The sequence below is a fragment of the Cucurbita pepo genome, chromosome LG04 (assembly GCF_002806865.2).
Source record: "Cucurbita pepo subsp. pepo cultivar mu-cu-16 chromosome LG04, ASM280686v2, whole genome shotgun sequence".
Taxonomy (NCBI): domain Eukaryota; kingdom Viridiplantae; phylum Streptophyta; class Magnoliopsida; order Cucurbitales; family Cucurbitaceae; genus Cucurbita; species Cucurbita pepo.
In genome coordinates this window covers 4,234,283-4,258,679 of record NC_036641.1, presented here as the reverse complement: position 1 = coordinate 4,258,679, position 24,397 = coordinate 4,234,283, and the positions used below count along the sequence as shown (strand labels likewise).

The following is a 24,397-nucleotide window of genomic DNA, read 5'->3' as shown; positions in this document are numbered from 1 at the left end:
TCAGTGGTACTCTGAAAATCGTAAATCTATATATGGTAAACTGCACCATATATATATATACTCCATTAGGCAGTGCTTTGAAAATGTATTATATCATCGATATAAACCTTTAAACAACATTTCTCTTTGTATTCATCTAGATCGAGTGTGTGCCTAACTAACAAGTACAAGTACGGGAGGGAGAGAGGTTACCTTTGATCATTGGCAAGATTGGAAACAATCCTTGAGTGCATAGCAGATCTTGAAAACAGCTCATTATTTAGTTACACAAGATTACCTCAAAATTGCAATTACAGAAGTTTGGGCTGAAAAGCCACAAGTGATGTCCAAACATACAGAAACCCCTCAATGAGATATGATGTGAAACGGAAGAAGGGGGGAAATTACAATTGATGAACACTACGCAGCTGCAGAATTGCCCATTGATTCCAAACAAGATCTGAACAATTTCACTGTCAATATATTTTTACAACCAGCTGCCTTCCCAAATGGAGTTACTACTTCATCTGCTCCCTATTTATTCTAATACCACCCTCATAAACAATGCAATCTAACACAAAAAGTTGTTTTATCTTGTATGTTCTTGAATTTTCTTGTATGTTCTTGCAGTTAGTAAAAAGAGCTAGCTTCCCAACTCCAAAATCAAATATACTGCGTTCATTCAGTAATGACTGGACTCTTATGCACAATCAGAAGTCTTACAGATTGGTCGACGCATAATATTTCCAGGCGTTTACGAGAATCCGCTTCCGTTTAACTCAGCATTAGCATGGAATGGAGACAAATGCTCCCCTGAATGAGATGACTTACGGGATTTCAGGTGCCCTGGAGAAGCAGAATATGAATCACTGGAACTGAATGTAGAATACATTGATGATGTTGGGAGTCCATGGATCCTCGGTAATCCGGTTGGATCGGCACCGACGTTGTATCCCTTTTCGACTGTTTCAGCCTCCAAAGGCAATTCATCCAATGTCTGCAATCATGATTATGTTCATATATATCTTCATTCGTGCTAATGTCATGATCAAACAGCATACTGAACTGAACAATTATTTCAATAGGAACCATGATAGAATCCTCAATAAAATTTGTTCTTTAGTCGTCAATCTTCTTAATATTTACTGTCTGGTGCCCCTTGGTTTTTTTGTTTCGTGAATAGTTCGTCTAATTATGAATCCATCTCTCTTGAGCTTTATTGAAAATAATAATACAGGAAGAATACAAAGTAATAGAAGTTTCAGATAGCTAAAGAACAAAAATTGTAACAGCCCAAGCCCACCGCTAGCAGATATTGTCCTCGTTGAGCTTTCCCTTTCGGGCTTTCCCTCAAGGTTTTTAAAACGCGTCTACTAGGGAAAGGTTTCCACACCCTTATAAAGGATGTTTCGTTCTCCTCCCCAATCCATGGATATCACAAAAAGCAGAAAACCAATAAAAGATTAAGGCTTTTCATTGTATATTATTCATATTTTTGCTTAGTTTGTATCTTTCGATCTTAGTCTATTGTCATTTTTTTCTTGTTAAAAATATAAAACGACACAAGCATCACCACTTGTCATGTGACCAGGAAAATCATACCCGAAAAGCCTGTTGAAGTACACGGAGAGTTTCCCTCGTACGCTTTCTCTTCATTGCCACTTCATCGGGCTCCTGCAACATCTCTTCAAACAGGTTCTCTCTGTTTTACGATATTACACCAAAACATAGAACACTTAACAAAACAAAAAAAACATAATCCATAAGACACAAGGTCAAAAGCATCCAAAAGCAGAATACCTGTAAAGTTTTTTAATGAATACATTGTGCAGAACGCGTTTTGAATGGTTTACCTGAATCAAACCAACCAAAACATAAGCACTAAATATGATCCTATTTAGTTGCTTTGGCAAAACAGCATGTTCTACTCCCACTCGAAACAAAGAACAAGAACAAAAATAGACAGAAGGAAGTATCCATCACTAGGTAGGTCAGATATCACAAGATATCACAAAACATGTCCCTAACTTGTCTAATCAACCATGCTCCTATGAGTTTACCCTTTCTGCCTAGCTCAAAAGTGATTGGTTAGATTGTAGGGCTGTTAAGTTAGCTGGTCAGTTGTCACATAAACTTGTGTTATGATTCGTTGAATTCACTTGAAAATCCAATACTTCAAATTATCAGGCAAAAGAAGATGAACGAGGGGAAGGACAAGTTCCTTAGCTACACCTTAGGGTCAATAGCAACAAAGTATGATGATAAATAATTACCCCCTCAATTTGTTAGTTGTTTCTCATTAACATATTGTTTCTTATTCACCAAGTGTTCTCTAGTATAACATTTCCAATTTTGATGGTACTTCCAAATCTAACAATAATTCTTTGTTCAAGTGTTCTTTGTTCGATTATCAACTTCATTCAAGGAAAATAATTCTTTGTTCAAGAAACAAGATCAAAGAGATAAATCTAATGAATCGTTTGAACAAGAAACAAACAAAAAAAGACTAAAATTCAAGAGATACACACAAAAGAACAAAACTGATGATAAAAAGAACGGATGCATTTTAATGAATTCATAACAAGAAAGCAAGCAATTGGTTTTTGAGAATCTCATTGATTCAATTATTTAAGAATCTCAAAGCTTCCCTTCCAGTATTTAATTGAAGAAAAATATGATAGGAACTGGCAGTATTATAAAAGCATTAAACTTACCAGGAAGTGCATGATGGTTTTAGGTACCAAGTCCTCTATATTCTTTCTAACAATGTCATAATAGGATCTCAAAAGCAGTTTAGTTATAGCAATTTCAATAGCCTCCTGCTCCGTATGGGTTTCTGAGGGCCTCAAAACAGTTGGTGGCTATAACAACATAAAACCTGTTAGCCAGGTTAAATCAAACAGTGTGGAAAGATGAAAATCGATTCATACGATTGCGGTATTATGACTAACCTCTCTCAACTGGATCATTGAGAAAGATTGCTCCACATTATGAAGAGGCTCTCCAAATGGTTTTTTTGATGAATTTTCTTTAACAGAAGTACGGTTATCACTACTATTACTACCAAAAATAGATGAAATCCCCCAATTAGAACTCCCTGTGCCTCCTGACAAGTTAAAGGACGCAAGAATTCATATTGATGAGGAAAAACCATAAGAAGTATTGATAAAAATGCAGAAAATAGTTAATAGATTAATTCATATAGGCCCTTATGCAACTAAATGCGCACATCAATGAGAGTACTCCAATAATAGAACCAGTCATCTTTTATTAAACTGATGGCTGTAAGGGAGACATTTCCACTATATGTATAATATTTGATATTTTCTTTTTGGTACAAATATATAAATCTTTTGTTTTCAGATACTTCTTTAAATAATTTTTGGAAATTAGAAACAAAATAAAACACTACAGTAATATTATTAAACATTTTATTACGTGTTTAGCCTTCGCATTAAAAGTTGGTGTTCATAGACAAAGGAGAAGAATAGTATAATTACCAGACAAAGGAACTTTTTCACCTTCTGCCAATGGACGAGCCTGTTAACCATAACAAATAAATAAAAATAGTATAAAAATGTGAAGGCGAACACTGGGCAATAAGTTATCATTTTAACTGATTATCCCGTGTGCGGCCTTATCAAGATCTATACCATCCTAATCAACACAAAATTTAGTATTAAACAAGAACCACAAACTAGACANTTTTTTTTTTTTTTTTTTTTTTTTTTTTTTTTTTTTTTTTGTTCTAAGGAACAAGATGCTATATTCAAAAGAGAAAGCCAACCACAAAGTGGGTAAAGGAAACCCCAGCCCAAAGAACTACAAAAGAAGAGTCTTTCAATCTTTAGTATTCACTAGAAGACCATGGATACAAAAATTTCTTATGGGTAACACACCACCAGGAGAGTGTATGCTACACACACTATCGCAAAAAGAATCATTGGCTCCTGGGTGAAAGACGTCTCTTCTTCGATATCAAAAATCATGTAATTTTGCTCCTTCCAAAGCAGCCATCTTGAAGAGGTGAAGCATAAGCCTCAGTTTTGATTAAAACATTATACAAATCTTAAATTTTGGTGATCAAGTGTTGCTAAACATAATACTTATATAGAAGTATATTAAAAAAATCACGTCGGTCAGTTGCCACCTAAACAAAAATTCTAGAAGGATATCTTTAACATCACTAATAGGATTGACTTATTATAGCTCGACAATAATTGATATCTCCTCCTTTCTTTGGGGTCAGACGTTCAAATATCTATTCACCACATCTATTGTACTAAAAAATATATATACATTTCTTTATTTTAAAAAATAAAGTAAAAAAAAAAAAAACGATAACCAGTTGTCGCCTTTACCTTCTGTCTAGAGATAGGCAGGGAAACCCTAGAAGATTTGACTTGTTGCAATGCAATCTCAACAGCCTTGCTCCCACCAACAAAATTTGGGTGTGAAGTGTTTATGTAGTCCATCTGCAAATACAAGTACAATATGCATTCATGGTCAAACATTTAATAAAAATAAAAGGCAAAAGCTGGTAAATAAAAAAATCATTAACACAAGTTATTGGAATGGAAAGGCCAAAGAAAACAAAAATTAAGTTCATACTAAAACTTCCGTTCAAGAAATTTAAAATCAATGTCCATTGAGAAAATGGCATCCAATTCAGGGACATCATAACTTTTATGATTAATTCGTCTGCTCCATCACATAAAAATAGTAAAATATTATCAATATAAATTGATTGGAGAAGATTACACAGTACTTTCTTGGATATTAATTTATGGATAGAAAACCAAGAAGGAGTTTGCCCTTATGCAGTAAACAGAATCCTGAAGTGACCCAAGTATTCGTGAAACTACTTGACCGACTCCCTTGCGTATGGGAATCAAATTACCACTACAATGAAGACCAGCATAAACTCCGAAACAAATAATATTTCTGACCTCTGGCGTGTATTTCATAAAACTATAACGATCGGTACGTTTTATCTAACAAATTACGTGTCACAAAATCCATAGTTCAAATAGACCAATAATTATACCAATCCATATTTTCCAAAATAAGAAAAATATTTCAGCTATTGACTTGTGTGGTTAACCAACATAACATCAAGATGATTTTGTGTGTTTGTGGATGAATCACCACAAAATCAAGCATAGATGACATACCTCCACATCGATGATATGCCCAATCATAGTCTCCGAGGGTTCAAGACCTTCTCGCAAAAAATTGCCCATAACTTCATCCATACGCTTTCTTAAAACAGGAAATCTCTGTAGTTCATTTACCACGCAATGATGGCTAATCTGAAGAGAACAACCAATATTAGAAAACTATAAGCAAGTAATAATAAAATCATGCACAAAACGCAGCCAAAACAACAACCACCTTAACTAGTTCCTCATATATCAACCTTGCACACTGAAGGCTTGGATCTAGTAAGCGAGCTATTTGCTTGCGAATAAGAACTTCAAAAGGAACCTACACACATTGAAAAGTCAGATCAGCATCAAAATAAGGCGAACCCGGACATGTCATGGCTAAATTCTATCAAGCACGGTGTAACCACTAAGATTTCACAATACCTTCACATACTAGAAATAAGTATAATGGGACATAATGAAATCTTAACCTCAAAGTGCACTGTCTCAAAATTCTTTTATAATTGCAATTTATTGTATCAAAGTTGAATTAGCACTCCTTTTTGATAGCTCATTTGACTCTGAGGGGTTGTTATCCCCTCTTTTGTATTCCTCATATATTCAGTGGTAAGGAACTAAACCCTGCTAAGCGGGTGAACCTAATGTCAAAACTTGAAAACATGCATAAAATGACGAGTTCTGAATTTATCTCATAAAAACAGAAAGTACAACGACTATAATGAGCAATATAGATTGGGAAGACAAAAGGGCATAACCTACTTCGGGTACAAATAAAGCAGATTTAGGGCCAGTTGCATTCTGGATAGCAGTTCGGATGTCATCATCAGTTAAGTTCTCACATGGATCCACTTCCTGCAAGTAATATTTCAGTATCAGTGAGAGTTAACACTCCCCCATTACTCTGACGGCATTAATTGCATGAAGAAATAGCAAAGGACTACACATAAATCAGGATACAAGTTACTGAGATGGTAAAAATGTAAGCATTTAAAAATCTGCCCAGATCAATAGTCCATCCAATACAAGATCAGACAGCCTAGCAGAAGATCAGCCAAATGAACAAATGTTTCTAGTTTTTTCACTCAGTTATTTTTATTCTTATGTTTAGGAAGTAAAGAAAGATGGAAAGTTTTGTCACATGTTTCACAAAAATGACCGCAGAAGCAAGCAGCTCATCCAATCAAATGAAAGATAAGTACGAGTCTGAAGATTTTGTTTTAATTATTCCATGAAGAAAACACTAATGAGGACCCAAACCATGGAAATTCACTACCAAGAAAATGAAGCCGGATGTACCTCTAAACTCTTCACGAATATTGACTGGAAAATATAGTGAATACGAGCACCACCTGAGAGCTCAGATGTTGACATTTCTCCATTCTTCCCGTCAACCATTGATGCAAATGCTGTTTCCAACAACAAATAAATAATTCAGTGCTTAAGCAGAACGTGGCTAGAATTGTAAAATGACAAGCTCAGCTTGCATGTTGCACATGGAAAGGAAAAAAAGAAAGTGAAATCACACTAACCTTCACAATATTTGGATAAAATATTCAGAAGTAGAGCACCTTGACCAGCCTAATCAAGCAACAATAACATCACAGGGTGAAACCATTACCCAACATCAAGCCGAGGAATTTTTAACTAAATTGAAGTTGCGATCGCAAAAATAGAACAGAAGCTGAGGAGACTCTTTAGTTGACAACAAAGAAAAAGGCAACAGACAAAGTAGATTTGCTCAAGCATGGCACGATTAACTCAATGACACCAGAGAATACTTTATAAGACTCAAAATGCAATGTGAGACCATCAATAATTCATTGTGGAAAATAAATAAAAGAACCTCAAACAACAAGGGAAACTTTCTAACTACGTAAAACCTCTGAACCATAAAAATAATCTTTAGCAATCAAATACACCTTTGACTCCGTTATATCTCCATAACTGGCATGCTCTTTGGCAGCTGAAACTAGGGCAGAGCTTATGCGTGACTTTAACCCAGGTAGAATTGCCTTGATATGTTGCACTAAAATCTGCAACAACAACAACAAAAATAAATAAATAAATAAAAATAAAAATAAAAAAAGAGAGAGAGAGAGAAAAGTGATTAAAAATTCAAATCAACAATAAATTCATAGAATTGGATCCGAACTTTAAGAGCTTGAATTAAATGACTGACAAAAAATCACAATCAGACAGTAAATTTGAAAATCATTCAAATTAAAGGAGAGTGTTGGAGAGAGAGAGACACTCCGAGATAAAAGGTTAGCTCACATCTAGAGAAAATATAATCCCACATCCAAATGCCCAATTTTAATACCTGGTTCAGCTTCTTGGCCAATTGAGGAACACCACAACGATCAGCCAGACCATCATATACCTAAGTAACAGCTAAATCCATGAATAAAAATATGTTCAAGAATCCTTCCTCATTGTATAACAAGGGTATAGCATAATCATACTGGATGGCTGCGAAAAAATTTCTCCTCAGCTATAAGTGCATCTTTGATACTCCGGTTCAGTAAAATATCCTGGTTTAGAAATGAAATCAACAGAACTAATCAGAACCATTGCACCAGAAATAGAGGTACGTCATAAATGAGCATATTGTGAAATAGCCTTAGTGATCATCATTGTTCCCTCTTGGTTATGTAAGCCTTGTTATAAAGATACATGATAAAAAATGAAAAACAAATCCCTAGACAAAGCTGACTACTAACTTGTAACTAGGGAAAAATAAAAATAAAAAGATTTAAAAGAATAAACATCAATTACAAGAGTTTGCAAGAGTTTGCATCCTCGTCAAGTTTGTAAATACCTCCTGACTTCGATTCACAACGCCAAAGTAGCCAAGTCGCAAGGGAATCACTTTTCCATACAAAAGGTTACGGGCATCAGTGCCTCTATCCATTATGTCTAGCTGTGATAACAAAGAAGAGAACAATCAGAAACTGATTTCATCAGCAAAATAAACATTTACTTAGTAAACTTATAACCTTTGTGATTATCCCAATCGTTCTAATACCTGTAAACACATGAAATGCATGAGTTAGACGGGAATAAAGTGCTAACTTGTAGATTAAATGCTGTGGAATAACTTACCATCAGGATCAGCATTTCCAGCAATCTGAAGAGCATCTGAGTTAGCTAAATCAGAATTTGCTGGTGTGACGGCAAGAATCAAACAGCTTGGAACTTTAATGTAGGACATAATCATTGTCCTAATGCGAGCTTCAATATCAGAAGGTTGATCCCCAACTGGGACTTTTGTTATACCAGGAAGATCAACCAGAGTTATATCGAGAACATTAGGTGAAAAGATCTTCAAACGAATTTGCTTATCTGAGACACCTTTATTTCCTCCAGCCTCCCGATCAGTCTCAGCCTACAGCATAAAAAAGAGCACATTGCAAGTTGGAGATTATTATTATGCTTCCACGTACTCTAAATGCAAGATGACGTGACTCACTTCAGCAGATAGCTAGAAGGAAAAATATTGTATTGACATGTATGAAATCTACAGAAGAAAAGATTAATAAGTATGCGCCCTTTTTTATTTTTGTTCTTTCCTTTTAAAAAAAATGAAGCAGTAATTACCATCAAGTTGATAACCGGGGAAGAATAATTTCCTAGGCTCTTTAGAAAAACAGAACAGAAAGCTGCATAAAATTTAATCATCTCGGATCGTTTTTTCCCAGGAGACTTGCTTTCCATCAAAAATTCAATGGTTCCTTAATATTCAAGGGTGTCATCAAATGGCTTTAACTACGTTGACCCATAATATTGCAGATTTCTATTTCAACCCACTGCCACAAAGCAACACATAACTTCTTTTTCCTCCTTTTTTTTTCCCCCTTTTTTGCTGCCAAATTGAAAACTCAGGCACTACTGAAGCCTTGAAGTATTGAATTTCAAGCTTTCCTACTAAAAACAATGAAAAATAACATATAATATAACTGAAAGTCTGCAACAATATGAATTAGTAACCAGGTAGGGCCATATTCTTTGGAGTCTTTCAGTTAAATTTAAGCCTTCCATAAAAGCTGACTAGACCAGAATATTACATTTTCAGGGATCTTAAACTTTCTACAATGCCGGAACAAAGCTCTTCGGCATAGTACTATTTGCTTATTCACATAAAATCTAAGTGATCATCCGCCTGCATCCCATCAAAGATTGAAATGCCTTCCTTCAACCAGCTTTAATGAATCATACACATAACCATTCTTGCATGCCAGTTGGTTATCTGGCTCTAAAAGTGTAACGGCCCAAGCCCACCGCTAGCAGATATTGTCCTCTTTGGGCTTTCCCTTTCGGCCTTCCCTCAAGGTTTTTAAAACGCATCTGCTAGGGAGAGGTTTCCACACCCTTATAAAGGATGTTTCGTTCTCCTCCCTAATCAATGTGGGATCTCATAATCCACCCCCCTTCAGGTCCCAGCATCCTCGCTGGCACTCGTTCCTTTCTCCGATCGATGTGAGACCCCCACCAAATCCACCCCCTTCAAGGCCCAGCGTCCTTGCTGGCACATCGCCTCATGTCCACCTCCCTTCGGAGCTCAGCCTCCTCACAGGCACATCGCCCGATGTCTGACTCTGATACTATTTGTAACGGCTCAAGCCCACCACTATCAGATATTGTCCTCTTTGGGCTTTTCCTTTCAGTCTTCCCCTCAAGGTTTGCAAAACGTGTCTGCTAGGGAGAGGTTTTCACACCCTTATAAAAGGGTGTTTCGTTCTCCTCCCCAACCGATATGAGATCTCACAAAAAGTCTTGAGCTTTACTCCATTTTATTCGACATTCAGAGGGGTTGTATGACACTAGGGTAAAGAAACGCCATGATTGGTCTCTAGATCCTTCAACTCGTTCATGTTTAAAGAAGGTACTCATTCATTTGTAAGTGTCCCAAGGGGAAATTTCCTTGTAGACTTAGAAGTGGGAGGAACTTGGCCATACACGTCCCATGCTTTTTTAAGATAAGAAGCAATCTCATTAGTATGAATGAGATCACAAACAGCTCGTAAAGAAGGAAAAGAGTAACTGCACCAACACAAAAAGAAAATATGTGCAAAAGAAAGAAAAATATAAAAGACTTCAAATACCATGTAGAGGTGGTAAAAGAAATTAAATCCCATATGGCAACTAGACATTCTTCTTCAAAGTGAAAGAACTTTGTTCCTTTCCATCCAAACTTGCCAAAAATGAACACTATACTTATTTTTGCAAGAGATATCCCTTGCGCTGTTCGATCCTCATAAGCAGAAGATCATCACAAGCCAGTAGGTTGAATTGGGGGAGGAAAAATTAATCTGGAAAATGTTGAAAACAGTCTCCTAAAGTTCGTTTGAAGGAACGGTATACTCCCCAACTTCCTCTTCCTATTCACGTTTTAGATGTTTTGGTTTCAACCTCACAAGTACCCGAATTTCAAATCTAATGAAACAAACTACCTGACATATCAAATAGTTCGGGAGCACTTATACAGCTTTCAGCTTTGAAAGTTATCTCAATTCGGGTTGATTATACTCGATCAAAACAGGAAATGATATTTCAGAAGCCACCATGTTTAAGCTTTAAATGCGCAAAGAGTTCAAACAATGAAAGAAGACAAAGAGTCAGAAACACAAGCCTTACACGAATTTCCCTCCGAATTTCAGAGAAGTCGTAAAATTTCTTCCCAGGTAGGTGCAAGAACTCCCCATACTCCTCACCAGTCTTGGTCTGCAAGAGCTGAAGCACCAATGGCCGCCGCGTACAGATATCAGAACCCCTAGGCAGAAAGTCACGACCGACGAGGGCTTCCAGTACGCTCGACTTGCCACTGCTCTGACTACCGACGACAGCAACCTGAGGGAGCTCAATGGTGGATTCGCTGCCCAACTGAGCAAAAATGTCCTGGAGCTTGTTCACTATAGGGATGACGGAGTTGCCCAAGGGAGCAGCAGCAGAGGAGGAGGAAGACGTGGGAGAGGGAGGCACTTGTTCGTTCGCCATGGACGACTGTGGATTGGGCAAGGATGGAGTCGGGGTTTCTTGGAATCGTTGAATTGATGAGAGATACGGTTTGAGGAGATTGAAATTGGTCGAAAAGTTCAGAGGAAGAAGAGTCTTGTGGGTCTCCGCGGGAGAACGGCGGAGAGAATCAACCGCGGTGGAGGACGGCGGTGGTGGACATACAATCACGCCACCCTCTGTGTTGGCAAATTTCGGTCAATAGCAATTCCACGCCTCTAATAATAATTAATTTTTTAATCTATTTCACAATTTTTCTTCCCAACTCAATAATATTTTAACTTTACTTGTTCAACCTACTTCTGTGATACAAGATTCGAACAATACTTCTCTGATACAAGATTCTAAGCTTGTTCGACCTAATTCTGTGATACAAAAATCTAAGCTTGTTTGACCTAGTTCTGTGATACAGCTGACACACTTACTATCATGCATGTTCTGTAACACAATCAACTTTGACCTAGTTCTGTGATACAATTGACGCACTTACTATCTATATGCATGTTCTGTAACATAATCAACTTTGACCTAGTTCTGTGATACAATTGACACACTTGCTATCTATATGCATGTTCTGTAACACAATCGACTTGTCTAGTCATTCAATTCTACCTTTCCTCTCTAGATTAACCTCTACCGTCATTCAATTCTACCTTTTCTCTCTAGATATAATCTCAATTCAGTCATTCAATTCTACATTTTCTCTCTAGATATAATCTCGATTCAATTCTACTATTCATCTCCTCTCTAGATTAGCCTATGCAGTCATTCAATTCTACTTTTTCTCTCTAGATAAAATCTCGTTTTGACTTCATGTCTAGTGAAACTTTCAATAAATTTAATTTAAATTGTAAAATTATTAGTTTAAGGTTACTTAATTAAATTATATTTGGTTTTTAGCTACAAAAACTAAATTGGGTATTTTAATTTAATGAATTTGTAATTTTTTTAATTATTTAATTTAAACTTATTGTAAAATGCTCAAAATGTGTACATGGTTGTATTTGAGATCCCATGGTTGAAGACAAAAAAAAAACGAAAACATTTTTATAAACGTGGAAACTACTCCCTAGCACACATTTTAAAATTGTGAGACTGATGGCGATATGTAAGGAGCCAAAATGGACCATATGTGGTAGAAGTGGCTTGAGAATTGTGTCAGCAAGGGCTCGACATGTGAAATTTCATAAACTTAAAAAACTCAATTCATTTTAAACTTACTAAAACAACCTGCGATGTTGAATGATCCAAATCAAACAAAGAACAAGAGAAAAGACTGCCAAAAAGAAAAAAAAAGGAAGAAGAAAAAGGGAAAGAGAAGTTATTATTTATTTGCACTAAAAAAAAAAGCTGAAGAAAGTTGATGAAGAGTAATTACATTACAAGAAGAAGCTGAGGGGATAACCTATGACTTCAAAGAGGTTGGCATTGCAAGGTTGACGGCACTTCCCCCACCTGATTCTTTCCATTGTTGTGTAACTGTTTTGATCTGAGTGAAGAAATTAACCCCTGCCTTCCCTGTTTCCACAACACAAAACTCTTATTCCCAAACCCAAAAATCTTAAATAAATTCCGTCCTATGAATCGACTCTCGTATTGAGCACGGAAGCAAACGACTCAAAATATTTCAAGATATAAGGACCAAAAGAACAATAAAGGCGAAAGTTCATGAACTGGGATAAGTTTAAACTAAAAGCTTACCGTAAAAGTTGAGATCCCCGGCGAAAGATGCCTTGGAGCCAGTGAACGAGAAGAAGGGTAAGGGAACGGGGATTGGAACGTTGATTCCGACCTAGTTCAAATCGAAAGTGATTTTGAGATATACTCCATTGTACAAATAAAACAGAGATAACCAAGCACTTGCAATAAGTATGGTTTCGATTCCTTAAAATGGAAGTTTACGAGATCATATCATAGTTTACATGATAAACACGAAGGAATAGTGTTAACATAAACATTGCCTCCACCTTGAGTTTCTTTATTTTCTCATCTGCTTTCAAAATCTAAACTAAATTTTTAAAAATTTAAAACATGGATAATAAACACAGTGTTTATTTTTAAGAATTTGACTAAGAATTCAAATATTTCTCGAGAAAGGTGAAAACGCTATTAAACAGGACTTTAATTTCTTTGAGGGAAGGCAAAAGCCTCTTCCAAGATCACCTGAGGGGTTGGCTAGGATCATAATGTAAGGAGTTGGGCCTCGGTGCCCCGAATATATACACATATGTATATACGTGTTCATGTATGTATATATATATATATAGAAAAAATTAAGTATTTTCTTTTCAGTGTTACCTGTCCAGCTTCAATTTCAGTTTGAAACTTCCTCGCTGCTATGCCAGATTCGGTGAATATGGAAGCTCCATTGCCATACCTATTCGAAGCATATGATTTTTCCCAAGAATGTAAGCAATAGAGAAAGAAGCAGCTGCTATGAGAATAAAGGAAATGACAAACAATCCAGTACCTATTTCTGTTAACGATGCTAATGGCCTCCTCAAAACTTTCAGCCTGATGGGACAAGAAAGAATGAAATATAACAATATCTTTCACTAACGGATAGAATGATTAGAAAGATAAAGGTATGACAAGCAAACCTGCATGCAAAGCAGAACTGGGCCAAATATTTCTTCCTGGAAAGGGCAAGATAGTAATTTCCCAAGTTTAGTTCAACGTTCAGAATTATTATAGCAATTTCACTCATAAAAAAAAAGAAAAAAGAAACCTTGTAGCACTCCATGTCAGGCGTCACGTCTGTTAAGACAGTAGGGCCAATAAAATTTCCATGCTCATATCCAGGAACCTGTTACAATCATGAAAAACTATCAGCGGAGATGCAGATATCGTTATAACTTTGTCTGTTATGAAGCTACTTTGGAATCATTTGGGGATTAGAACTCATCAGAAAATCAAGACAAAATGCTTGGAAACATTCATTTACATCCTTGCAAGTTTTATTCCTTGCGAAGTTACCTCCCTAGAAGAATTATTCGAGAGAATCTTCTTCGTTTCGCTGTGTTTAATTACGTACACATAGCCATTAAATTTCCTTATCAACACAATCAAACTGTAGAGAGAGAACAGTGAGAGAAAAGTGTACTTTTGTGAAGAAGTCACTAAAGGTATTGTCCATGGGTAACACTTTTTGGTCTTTTATGACAGACCCGATAATGCACGTGTACGAGAAAGTGTGTGAGGCAATCACATGATGATGATAAGTAGTTAAAGGTGGTCCCATGTAACTGGGTAGTTAAGTAATGTAATGGTGGAAATGTCTAGGTATATATGGAGTGTGTGAAGGCTTTGAGGTAGATATTGAGTTTGTTCTTGAGAGGGTGAGTTGAGAGAGGCAGGAAGCTCAATAATTCTTCCCTTGGTTGTACTCTTATTGATAAATAATAGATTAGAGGTTTATCATTTTAGGATCTCCAAATTTGAAATTACCATCTCTGCCTACTAAATCTCTGTATTCACTCGACTACTTTTGTATTCATGATGCAATATGGACCATAGATAATTTATGCATCCCATGTCCGCTAGATCTATTAAATGCCGACAGAGAAAAGGATGGTTCTGGGACAAGAACAGTAACACAATACCACTATATCTCTCCCATCTAGCAGTAGCCTGGCTCCACTATCGATGCCAGATTGAACTAATCTGTGAATCCTCTCCTTTGCCTGTGAAACAAGGAATTGTTTTTAGTATAACACTGCTACCATTGAGGGACTTCCCACGTAATAATGAAATATGAAAAACAGATACAATAGTTTTTTCAAGTTTAAATTGTAGTTAAAAAATGATCAAGTACCTGCTTGCTAATTACTGGACCAAGATCTGCATCAGGTTCTGTTCCAGAACTTACCTTCAGAGTTTTGGCACGTTCTACAAGTTTATCCTCCCTAGAAAAAGTTTATATTCTTTTGTGATAAATAAAGTATTATGGCTGCAATTTACAAATATTTTTTAGAACAGATGCAGTACAAAGAATTCAAATTTTGCATGTCCCAAAGTACAAAAACAATACAATTATCATGGTATCTGTTAACTTCAAGACGTACAAAGATCAATGGTTTTCTCAAACTGTTCCTAACCACTAAAAGTCTAAGCTAGAGCTCACAACTGCATAGAAGTTGCCAACTTCCAATTCACAAATTGCATTAGACGAATTCAAAACAGTAAGATTCAAAATGAAAAACTACTCAACTTTACCAATAAAAGCATGNATATATATATATATAGAAAAAATTAAGTATTTTCTTTTCAGTGTTACCTGTCCAGCTTCAATTTCAGTTTGAAACTTCCTCGCTGCTATGCCAGATTCGGTGAATATGGAAGCTCCATTGCCATACCTATTCGAAGCATATGATTTTTCCCAAGAATGTAAGCAATAGAGAAAGAAGCAGCTGCTATGAGAATAAAGGAAATGACAAACAATCCAGTACCTATTTCTGTTAACGATGCTAATGGCCTCCTCAAAACTTTCAGCCTGATGGGACAAGAAAGAATGAAATATAACAATATCTTTCACTAACGGATAGAATGATTAGAAAGATAAAGGTATGACAAGCAAACCTGCATGCAAAGCAGAACTGGGCCAAATATTTCTTCCTGGAAAGGGCAAGATAGTAATTTCCCAAGTTTAGTTCAACGTTCAGAATTATTATAGCAATTTCACTCATAAAAAAAAAGAAAAAAGAAACCTTGTAGCACTCCATGTCAGGCGTCACGTCTGTTAAGACAGTAGGGCCAATAAAATTTCCATGCTCATATCCAGGAACCTGTTACAATCATGAAAAACTATCAGCGGAGATGCAGATATCGTTATAACTTTGTCTGTTATGAAGCTACTTTGGAATCATTTGGGGATTAGAACTCATCAGAAAATCAAGACAAAATGCTTGGAAACATTCATTTACATCCTTGCAAGTTTTATTCCTTGCGAAGTTACCTCCCTAGAAGAATTATTCGAGAGAATCTTCTTCGTTTCGCTGTGTTTAATTACGTACACATAGCCATTAAATTTCCTTATCAACACAATCAAACTGTAGAGAGAGAACAGTGAGAGAAAAGTGTACTTTTGTGAAGAAGTCACTAAAGGTATTGTCCATGGGTAACACTTTTTGGTCTTTTATGACAGACCCGATAATGCACGTGTACGAGAAAGTGTGTGAGGCAATCACATGATGATGATAAGTAGTTAAAGGTGGTCCCATGTAACTGGGTAGTTAAGTAATGTAATGGTGGAAATGTCTAGGTATATATGGAGTGTGTGAAGGCTTTGAGGTAGATATTGAGTTTGTTCTTGAGAGGGTGAGTTGAGAGAGGCAGGAAGCTCAATAATTCTTCCCTTGGTTGTACTCTTATTGATAAATAATAGATTAGAGGTTTATCATTTTAGGATCTCCAAATTTGAAATTACCATCTCTGCCTACTAAATCTCTGTATTCACTCGACTACTTTTGTATTCATGATGCAATATGGACCATAGATAATTTATGCATCCCATGTCCGCTAGATCTATTAAATGCCGACAGAGAAAAGGATGGTTCTGGGACAAGAACAGTAACACAATACCACTATATCTCTCCCATCTAGCAGTAGCCTGGCTCCACTATCGATGCCAGATTGAACTAATCTGTGAATCCTCTCCTTTGCCTGTGAAACAAGGAATTGTTTTTAGTATAACACTGCTACCATTGAGGGACTTCCCACGTAATAATGAAATATGAAAAACAGATACAATAGTTTTTTCAAGTTTAAATTGTAGTTAAAAAATGATCAAGTACCTGCTTGCTAATTACTGGACCAAGATCTGCATCAGGTTCTGTTCCAGAACTTACCTTCAGAGTTTTGGCACGTTCTACAAGTTTATCCTCCCTAGAAAAAGTTTATATTCTTTTGTGATAAATAAAGTATTATGGCTGCAATTTACAAATATTTTTTAGAACAGATGCAGTACAAAGAATTCAAATTTTGCATGTCCCAAAGTACAAAAACAATACAATTATCATGGTATCTGTTAACTTCAAGACGTACAAAGATCAATGGTTTTCTCAAACTGTTCCTAACCACTAAAAGTCTAAGCTAGAGCTCACAACTGCATAGAAGTTGCCAACTTCCAATTCACAAATTGCATTAGACGAATTCAAAACAGTAAGATTCAAAATGAAAAACTACTCAACTTTACCAATAAAAGCATGAACATAAAATCAATACAAAACAGAGGTGATGGACGCCGAAGAATCTGAAAAAGCCAAAAATAGGAATAGTACCACAATTTGGAGTCTCCAACAAAGACAACTGTACTGAGTGCCATGCACCTTTGTCCAGCAGCACCAAAACCAGCAGCAACCAAAGCATTCAAAGTAGCATCTATGTTGGCATCAGGCAAGACAATTGCATGATTTTTTGCCCCCATATTGGACTGAAACAGCCATAAACAGTCACTCGGATAATTAGCAGAGTTTCATTAAAAACAAGTACATATTTCTAAAAGTATTCTAAAATTTGTGATTAGTTTACTTGCCTGAACACGTTTTCCTTTAGCTGATCCCCTTGAAAATATATGCATGCCCGCCTTTCACATAAAAAAAGAAAAAGAATTTCAAATTAAAATCCAATCAATGAATCAATATTCAATATATTAGGTTGTATTAACTTGATAAACAAAACAGGTTGTGATAATTTTTAAAAGAAACAAACGTTTCTTAAGTGAAAANTTTTGGTCTTTTATGACAGACCCGATAATGCACGTGTACGAGAAAGTGTGTGAGGCAATCACATGATGATGATAAGTAGTTAAAGGTGGTCCCATGTAACTGGGTAGTTAAGTAATGTAATGGTGGAAATGTCTAGGTATATATGGAGTGTGTGAAGGCTTTGAGGTAGATATTGAGTTTGTTCTTGAGAGGGTGAGTTGAGAGAGGCAGGAAGCTCAATAATTCTTCCCTTGGTTGTACTCTTATTGATAAATAATAGATTAGAGGTTTATCATTTTAGGATCTCCAAATTTGAAATTACCATCTCTGCCTACTAAATCTCTGTATTCACTCGACTACTTTTGTATTCATGATGCAATATGGACCATAGATAATTTATGCATCCCATGTCCGCTAGATCTATTAAATGCCGACAGAGAAAAGGATGGTTCTGGGACAAGAACAGTAACACAATACCACTATATCTCTCCCATCTAGCAGTAGCCTGGCTCCACTATCGATGCCAGATTGAACTAATCTGTGAATCCTCTCCTTTGCCTGTGAAACAAGGAATTGTTTTTAGTATAACACTGCTACCATTGAGGGACTTCCCACGTAATAATGAAATATGAAAAACAGATACAATAGTTTTTTCAAGTTTAAATTGTAGTTAAAAAATGATCAAGTACCTGCTTGCTAATTACTGGACCAAGATCTGCATCAGGTTCTGTTCCAGAACTTACCTTCAGAGTTTTGGCACGTTCTACAAGTTTATCCTCCCTAGAAAAAGTTTATATTCTTTTGTGATAAATAAAGTATTATGGCTGCAATTTACAAATATTTTTTAGAACAGATGCAGTACAAAGAATTCAAATTTTGCATGTCCCAAAGTACAAAAACAATACAATTATCATGGTATCTGTTAACTTCAAGACGTACAAAGATCAATGGTTTTCTCAAACTGTTCCTAACCACTAAAAGTCTAAGCTAGAGCTCACAACTGCATAGAAGTTGCCAACTTCCAATTCACAAATTGCATTAGACGAATTCAAAACAGTAAGATTCAAAATGAAAAACTACTCAACTTTACCAATAAAAGCATGAACATAAAATCAATACAAAACAGAGGTGATGGACGCCGAAGAATCTGAAAAAGCCAAAAATAGGAATAGTACCACAATTTGGAGTCTCCAACAAAGACAACTGTACTGAGTGCCATGCACCTTTGTCCAGCAGCACCAAAACCAGCAGCAACCAAAGCATTCAAAGTAGCATCTATGTTGGCATCAGGCAAGACAATTGCATGATTTTTTGCCCCCATATTGGACTGAAACAGCCATAAACAGTCACTCGGATAATTAGCAGAGTTTCATTAAAAACAAGTACATATTTCTAAAAGTATTCTAAAATTTGTGATTAGTTTACTTGCCTGAACACGTTTTCCTTTAGCTGATCCCCTTGAAAATATATGCATGCCCGCCTTTCACATAAAAAAAGAAAAAGAATTTCAAATTAAAATCCAATCAATGAATCAATATTCAATATATTAGGTTGTATTAACTTGATAAACAAAACAGGTTGTGATAATTTTTAAAAGAAACAAACGTTTCTTAAGTGAAAATTGCATAAGATAAGGAAAAATCCCATGCCAAAAAGGATCATGAAACTGCTCCAATTGGCATTAATTGAAAAGAAGTCGTTACAAAGAGAAGTAAAAAGTATACACTACAGTACTACACCAAGTAAAAAAACTAATAATAACCCAAAGCTCGACTCGGTCTGTCTCATCCTATAAATAACTTTTAAAACTCAATTGCCCCTTGAAGAAACATCCAAACTAATAATCCTGGGTTCTTTAAGCAGAAAGTGGAAAAGGCCCTTTCCTATAATAGAATCTAGGTTAAATTATAAATTTGATCCTTTAGTTTTGAGAACTTTATAATTTAGTCCCTATAGTTTTACAGGTAGACTATTTTTTAGGTTTTATCAATCCACAAGGATGAAATTGTAACTTTTAAAACCACATCAATGGGACCAAATTTGTAATTTAACCTAAAATCTTAGTATGTTTCACAGAAAACCATTTGTAGAAATGAATGTAGAATGTATCGAAATTTCAAACTCCAGTATAAGTTCTTTCAGGTAAGATAGCTTACAATGTTTGAACCAACAAATGATATTGCTTTTATATCTTCATCATCACAAATGGCATTAACAACATCCTGCATAAAAATCACAAAAATTAAAATAACATTTTGTTGATGCTGCAATCTAATCAAGTGACAGCCATCAAATTTAAGATAGGAGTTCAATCTAATGGGCATGGTTTCAGCATCTAATCATATAGTTTGAAGCTTGCAATATTGCAACACTGTCGAATGCCATGTGAGAAAATAATAATAATAAAATTACCAGCATTATAGACCAACATTTGTCCTTGATTGTACATCTAGGATTATAGATAGATCAATCAACGGGGTCAATATTATCTTTGCCATCCAAAAATCCAAAAAGAAGATTGATAAAGAACTCACATTAGTACCATGAACCACATTTAGGACACCATTAGGCAATCCAGCCTCCATTGCTAACTCTGCAAGGATTATAGAAGCCCCTGAAAACGCAAGAAAGTTCTGATCATTGAAATGACAGGAACAATTTACAGCTGTTCAAATATAGAAAAAACGTGGAAATGGAGATGACTTCCACCATGATATACTCAATAACTTTGCGAACATGTATTTTCAGCTTAAGGCAGCTATTCAGTCATTGGGTCAAACTAATAACTCAGAATTTATGAGCGAGCAAGTATCCAAGTGTAAAACCACTTTCATCAACATCTAAATTTTCTCTTGTAATTTCTCCTTATTTAAAAAAGTTTTCTTCTACAGAAAAAAGATCCGCTAACATCTACACGAGCACTCAAGCATCCATTCAAGGTCTTCGTCAATGAAAATACATTCTGCTTCATGACTAATTAAGCTCTATTTATGTGTGTGTGTGTGTGTTTGTGTGGTGGTCGAGAGGGGGGGAAGATGAAAGTCTTCTCACTGATTTCGTTGAAATTCAACAAAAAACAACCCTTATAAAGGTTGTCCCCAAGCCAAAAATAAAACCCCATAGAGATCCCTACTAGGTCAAAGCCAAGCTAGTATTCATTAAATAAAGAAACAATAAAAAGTATTAAAAAAAAAAAAGGACCCAGTTCGTATTAAAGTTATTTGGGGAATAATTCAAAAACAAAGATCACCTGGATCTTTTTCTGAAGGCTTCAAGACAAAGGTATTCCCACATGTAACAGCAATTGGAAACATCTGCAAAGAATCATCCCATGGTACAAATACTTATGTGTCAGTCTATTATCATGAGAAAAGGCAAAGCTTATTAAAGTTATAATATCAGTACGGAATGAAGAAAATAGCTCTAAAGTTATTTTTGGGGGATAAACATATTTCATAGCAGCAAGTTTTTCACATAAAAAATTAAGTATATAACGACAGCTGACATTATAAGCATTGGAATAACAATGAACTATGAAGAATAACAGGCTAACCCATAGGGGAATCATGGCTGGAAAATTGAATGGACAAATCCCAGCACAAACGCCTAGAGGCTCTCTGATGCTGTACGTATCAATTCCATGTGAAACATTAGAGACATATTCCCCCATTTGCAGAGAAGCCATTCCACATGCATGTTCCACAACCTCTACATAAGATAAGCCATTTCAGTTTGATATTAAACATTCAGCATAAGTCATATAACAAAATGAACTTTCCCATCTCATAATCACAAGAGTAGACAGGGAGAAGCTAAGAGGTGAAGGATTATAACCTAGCCCCCGGAATACATCTCCATGCGCATCCTTTAATGTTTTTCCTTGTTCTGTGGTAATATTTAGAGCAAGTTTGTCCTGAAATCAAGAAAACGAAAATTGCAAATTTTTTTTAAGTGATTTAGAATATTTCTTTTCTGGAAAAACAAAGATACCTACAAACTTACAATATCTCGCCTGATAAGTTCTTGAAGCTTGAGCATAACTCTTTGGCGAGTTGTGACTGGGGTATTACGCCATGCAGGAAAAGCCTGCTTTGCTGCAGATACTGCAGCTTTAAATTCTTCATTTGTGGTTAATGGAACTTGAGAAACAACTTCTTGGGTCGCCTATAAACAAAACACACATTTTTCTTAGCCATATCTCAAAATATTTATCATTCTCAAACCTGAAATAGAAAAGACAACGTATAAATGAGCTGGTAACTCACTGGATTTATGACATCTATGAACGCTGAGGATCGGGAATCAACAAAGTTCCCTCCTATAAGATTAGGAACTCTCTGGCACAAGAAAAAAAGGACACAAGATAAGAATTTAAATGAGGAATGAAAGATACGGGATAGATAAATGTTATTAACAAAATGTCACACTCCTGAAGCAGTTATAAGTTGAAAAAAAAGATTTAAACTGGAATTCTATCAATGGACAGTTACATAAATAAATCAAGAAAGATTTGCGAAAATGAAGTATATGTCAACCTTCCGTATTAAAGTAAGCTGAAACAATTTTTGGCCCCGATAATAAGCACGATATTTCGGTTACGAAACAAAAGGCCAACTACATTGATGATTGAACTAAGAGAACGTATAGATCATCTTCTTTTTCATTAGCTGCAATATAATTGCTGAACATAAAGAGCTACAGAAGACTATTTCAGACAATTCCCTCTCAATATAAGCAGTTCAAGCAGCAAAGGCCAGTCTCTCCAAAAAAACAACTACAAACACAAAAACGAAGCAAAATTGGGGACAGTAAAAGGCAAAGCATAGCTTGGACTTTCCCCGTCCTGTAACGCCCAAGATTCACCGCTAGCAGATATTGTCCTCTTTGGGCTTTCCCTTTCGAGCTTCCCCTCAAGGCTTTAAAACGCGCCTACTAGGGGAAGGTTTCCACACCCTTATAAATGGTGGTTTGTTCTCCTCCCCAACCAATATGGGACATCACAATCCACCCCCCTTCGGGGCCCGGCGTCCTAGCTGGTACTCTTTTCTTCCTTCAATCAATGTGCGACCACCCCCAAATCCACCCCCTTTGGGGCCTAGTGTCCTTACTGGCACACCGCCTCGTGTCTACCCCCCTTCGGAGAACAGCAAGAAGGCTGGCACACCGCCTCGTGTCTACCCCCCTTCGGAGAACAGCAAGAAGGCTGGCACATCGTCCCATGTCTGGCCCTGATACCATTTGTAACAGCCCAGATCTACCGCTAGCAGATATTGTCCTCTTTGGGCTTCCCCTCAAGGCTTTAAAACGCGTCTACTAGGGGAAGGTTTCCACACCCTTATAAAGGGTGGTTTGTTCTCCTCCCCAACTAATGTGGGACATCACACGTCCTGTCCAGCTACTTCCTCAGAACCAAAACCACGCAAACAGAGTTCCTCATTCAAACCACAAGCGCAGATAATCACCAAGCTATAATAAAAAAAAGAAAAAGAAGAAACCAGTGCAACGTGCTCAGCATCCAAAATTGCTCGCCTCTCGAGCATTCGAACTTAATAGGACAGATTTTCTATTAAAAAGACGAAGTCTCCAAGAAAACAAACGCTGCCTTACCGGAGGATTAGGCTTGGAAGACGGTTCAGGAGAAGTGGAGAATCGAGAATTGCCAAGAGCAAAGATCTGAGGCCTCAGAACATTCAATTTCCTCACTGCAACATGATCCCAAACACAATCAAGACGCAACATCCATTAACAAACCAAAATTCAGAAACAAATTTCATCCCAATCCAAGAACTTTACCTCGCCGAATCGAAAACTGCAACATTTTCTCCCCGATTGAAGATGATCACACTTTCCCACAAGCGCCAACGAGAGATTCGGCTGTTTACAAACAAAAGCTGGACAATGTTCTAGTTAACTGGGTTATTATTCTGTGCGAGATGAGCGGTGGTCGCTTTGGTTTTAGACCGTTAGATAGACGATGATCAGGTTGATTAAGATTTGGAGAGAGGATCAAACGGTGGAGATTTCGTTTTGGTATTTTATGGGATAAATAAGAAGTTGCGTGCGTTGCAGCAGGGAGGTCTTAGATGGATTTGGATTCGATTTACGAAATAATTATAATAACAATAATAAAAATTATTATTATTATTATTATTATTATTATTATTATTAATACAAACTTTGGTGAGTGCTTGTGAGGACATGACTCAGCATTTACATAAGGATAACATTAGGAGTGCTTTATCACATGGACCATATAGGGGTAGTCTTGTCTTTTTTCTTTTAGGTTCAAGCTCGACTCTAGCCCAATTAGTTGAGATGGGTTAACCCAATCTCAAATAATTTACGTCGAGTAGGTACGACTAGAAAAATTTTAGATTGGTCCAATATATTTTTTTTGGACGAAAGTCAATTTAGAAGGATCATTCCCTAAATTAGCCAATGTGGGACTCACTCCCAACAATCCTCAACAATCCTCCCCTTGAACAAAGTACATTATAAGCCTCTCCTGAGACTTATGGAGCTCTCGAACAGCCT

The 24,397-nt window shown here is 36.3% G+C and overlaps 2 protein-coding genes and 1 long non-coding RNA gene across 3 annotated transcripts; all 3 read right to left on the bottom strand.

Annotated features, from left to right (window-relative positions):
* Positions 1-201: 201 nt before the first annotated feature.
* On the bottom strand, positions 202-11,383 carry LOC111793803 (dynamin-related protein 3A-like). The gene is made up of 19 exons (XM_023675852.1): positions 10,782-11,383; positions 8,250-8,532; positions 8,144-8,172; positions 7,966-8,067; positions 7,610-7,678; positions 7,468-7,527; positions 7,067-7,180; positions 6,677-6,725; positions 6,444-6,553; positions 5,907-5,999; positions 5,374-5,466; positions 5,154-5,291; positions 4,341-4,454; positions 3,480-3,519; positions 2,931-3,085; positions 2,694-2,840; positions 1,780-1,832; positions 1,582-1,681; positions 202-976 (listed from the first exon to the last, which is right to left on the bottom strand). Exons 1-19 carry the CDS (start codon positions 11,139-11,141, stop codon positions 734-736), a joined length of 2,352 nt encoding a protein of 783 aa, XP_023531620.1. The 5' UTR covers positions 11,142-11,383; the 3' UTR covers positions 202-733.
* Positions 11,384-12,463: 1,080 nt separating this feature from the next.
* On the bottom strand, positions 12,464-23,789 carry LOC111793240 (methylmalonate-semialdehyde dehydrogenase [acylating], mitochondrial). The gene is made up of 19 exons (XM_023675027.1): positions 23,657-23,789; positions 23,471-23,565; positions 22,129-22,200; positions 21,866-22,027; positions 21,698-21,776; positions 21,417-21,571; positions 21,114-21,177; positions 20,398-20,477; positions 20,020-20,085; positions 19,293-19,343; positions 19,039-19,190; positions 18,553-18,643; positions 18,341-18,421; positions 15,866-15,943; positions 15,738-15,773; positions 15,608-15,651; positions 15,436-15,514; positions 12,861-12,951; positions 12,464-12,677 (listed from the first exon to the last, which is right to left on the bottom strand). Exons 1-19 carry the CDS (start codon positions 23,679-23,681, stop codon positions 12,565-12,567), a joined length of 1,614 nt encoding a protein of 537 aa, XP_023530795.1. The 5' UTR covers positions 23,682-23,789; the 3' UTR covers positions 12,464-12,564.
* LOC111793241 lies at positions 13,887-15,337 on the bottom strand. The gene is made up of 3 exons (XR_002814904.1): positions 14,974-15,337; positions 14,762-14,842; positions 13,887-13,965 (listed from the first exon to the last, which is right to left on the bottom strand). It is a non-coding gene; the product is annotated as an uncharacterized LOC111793241 (long non-coding RNA).
* Positions 23,790-24,397: the final 608 nt, after the last annotated feature.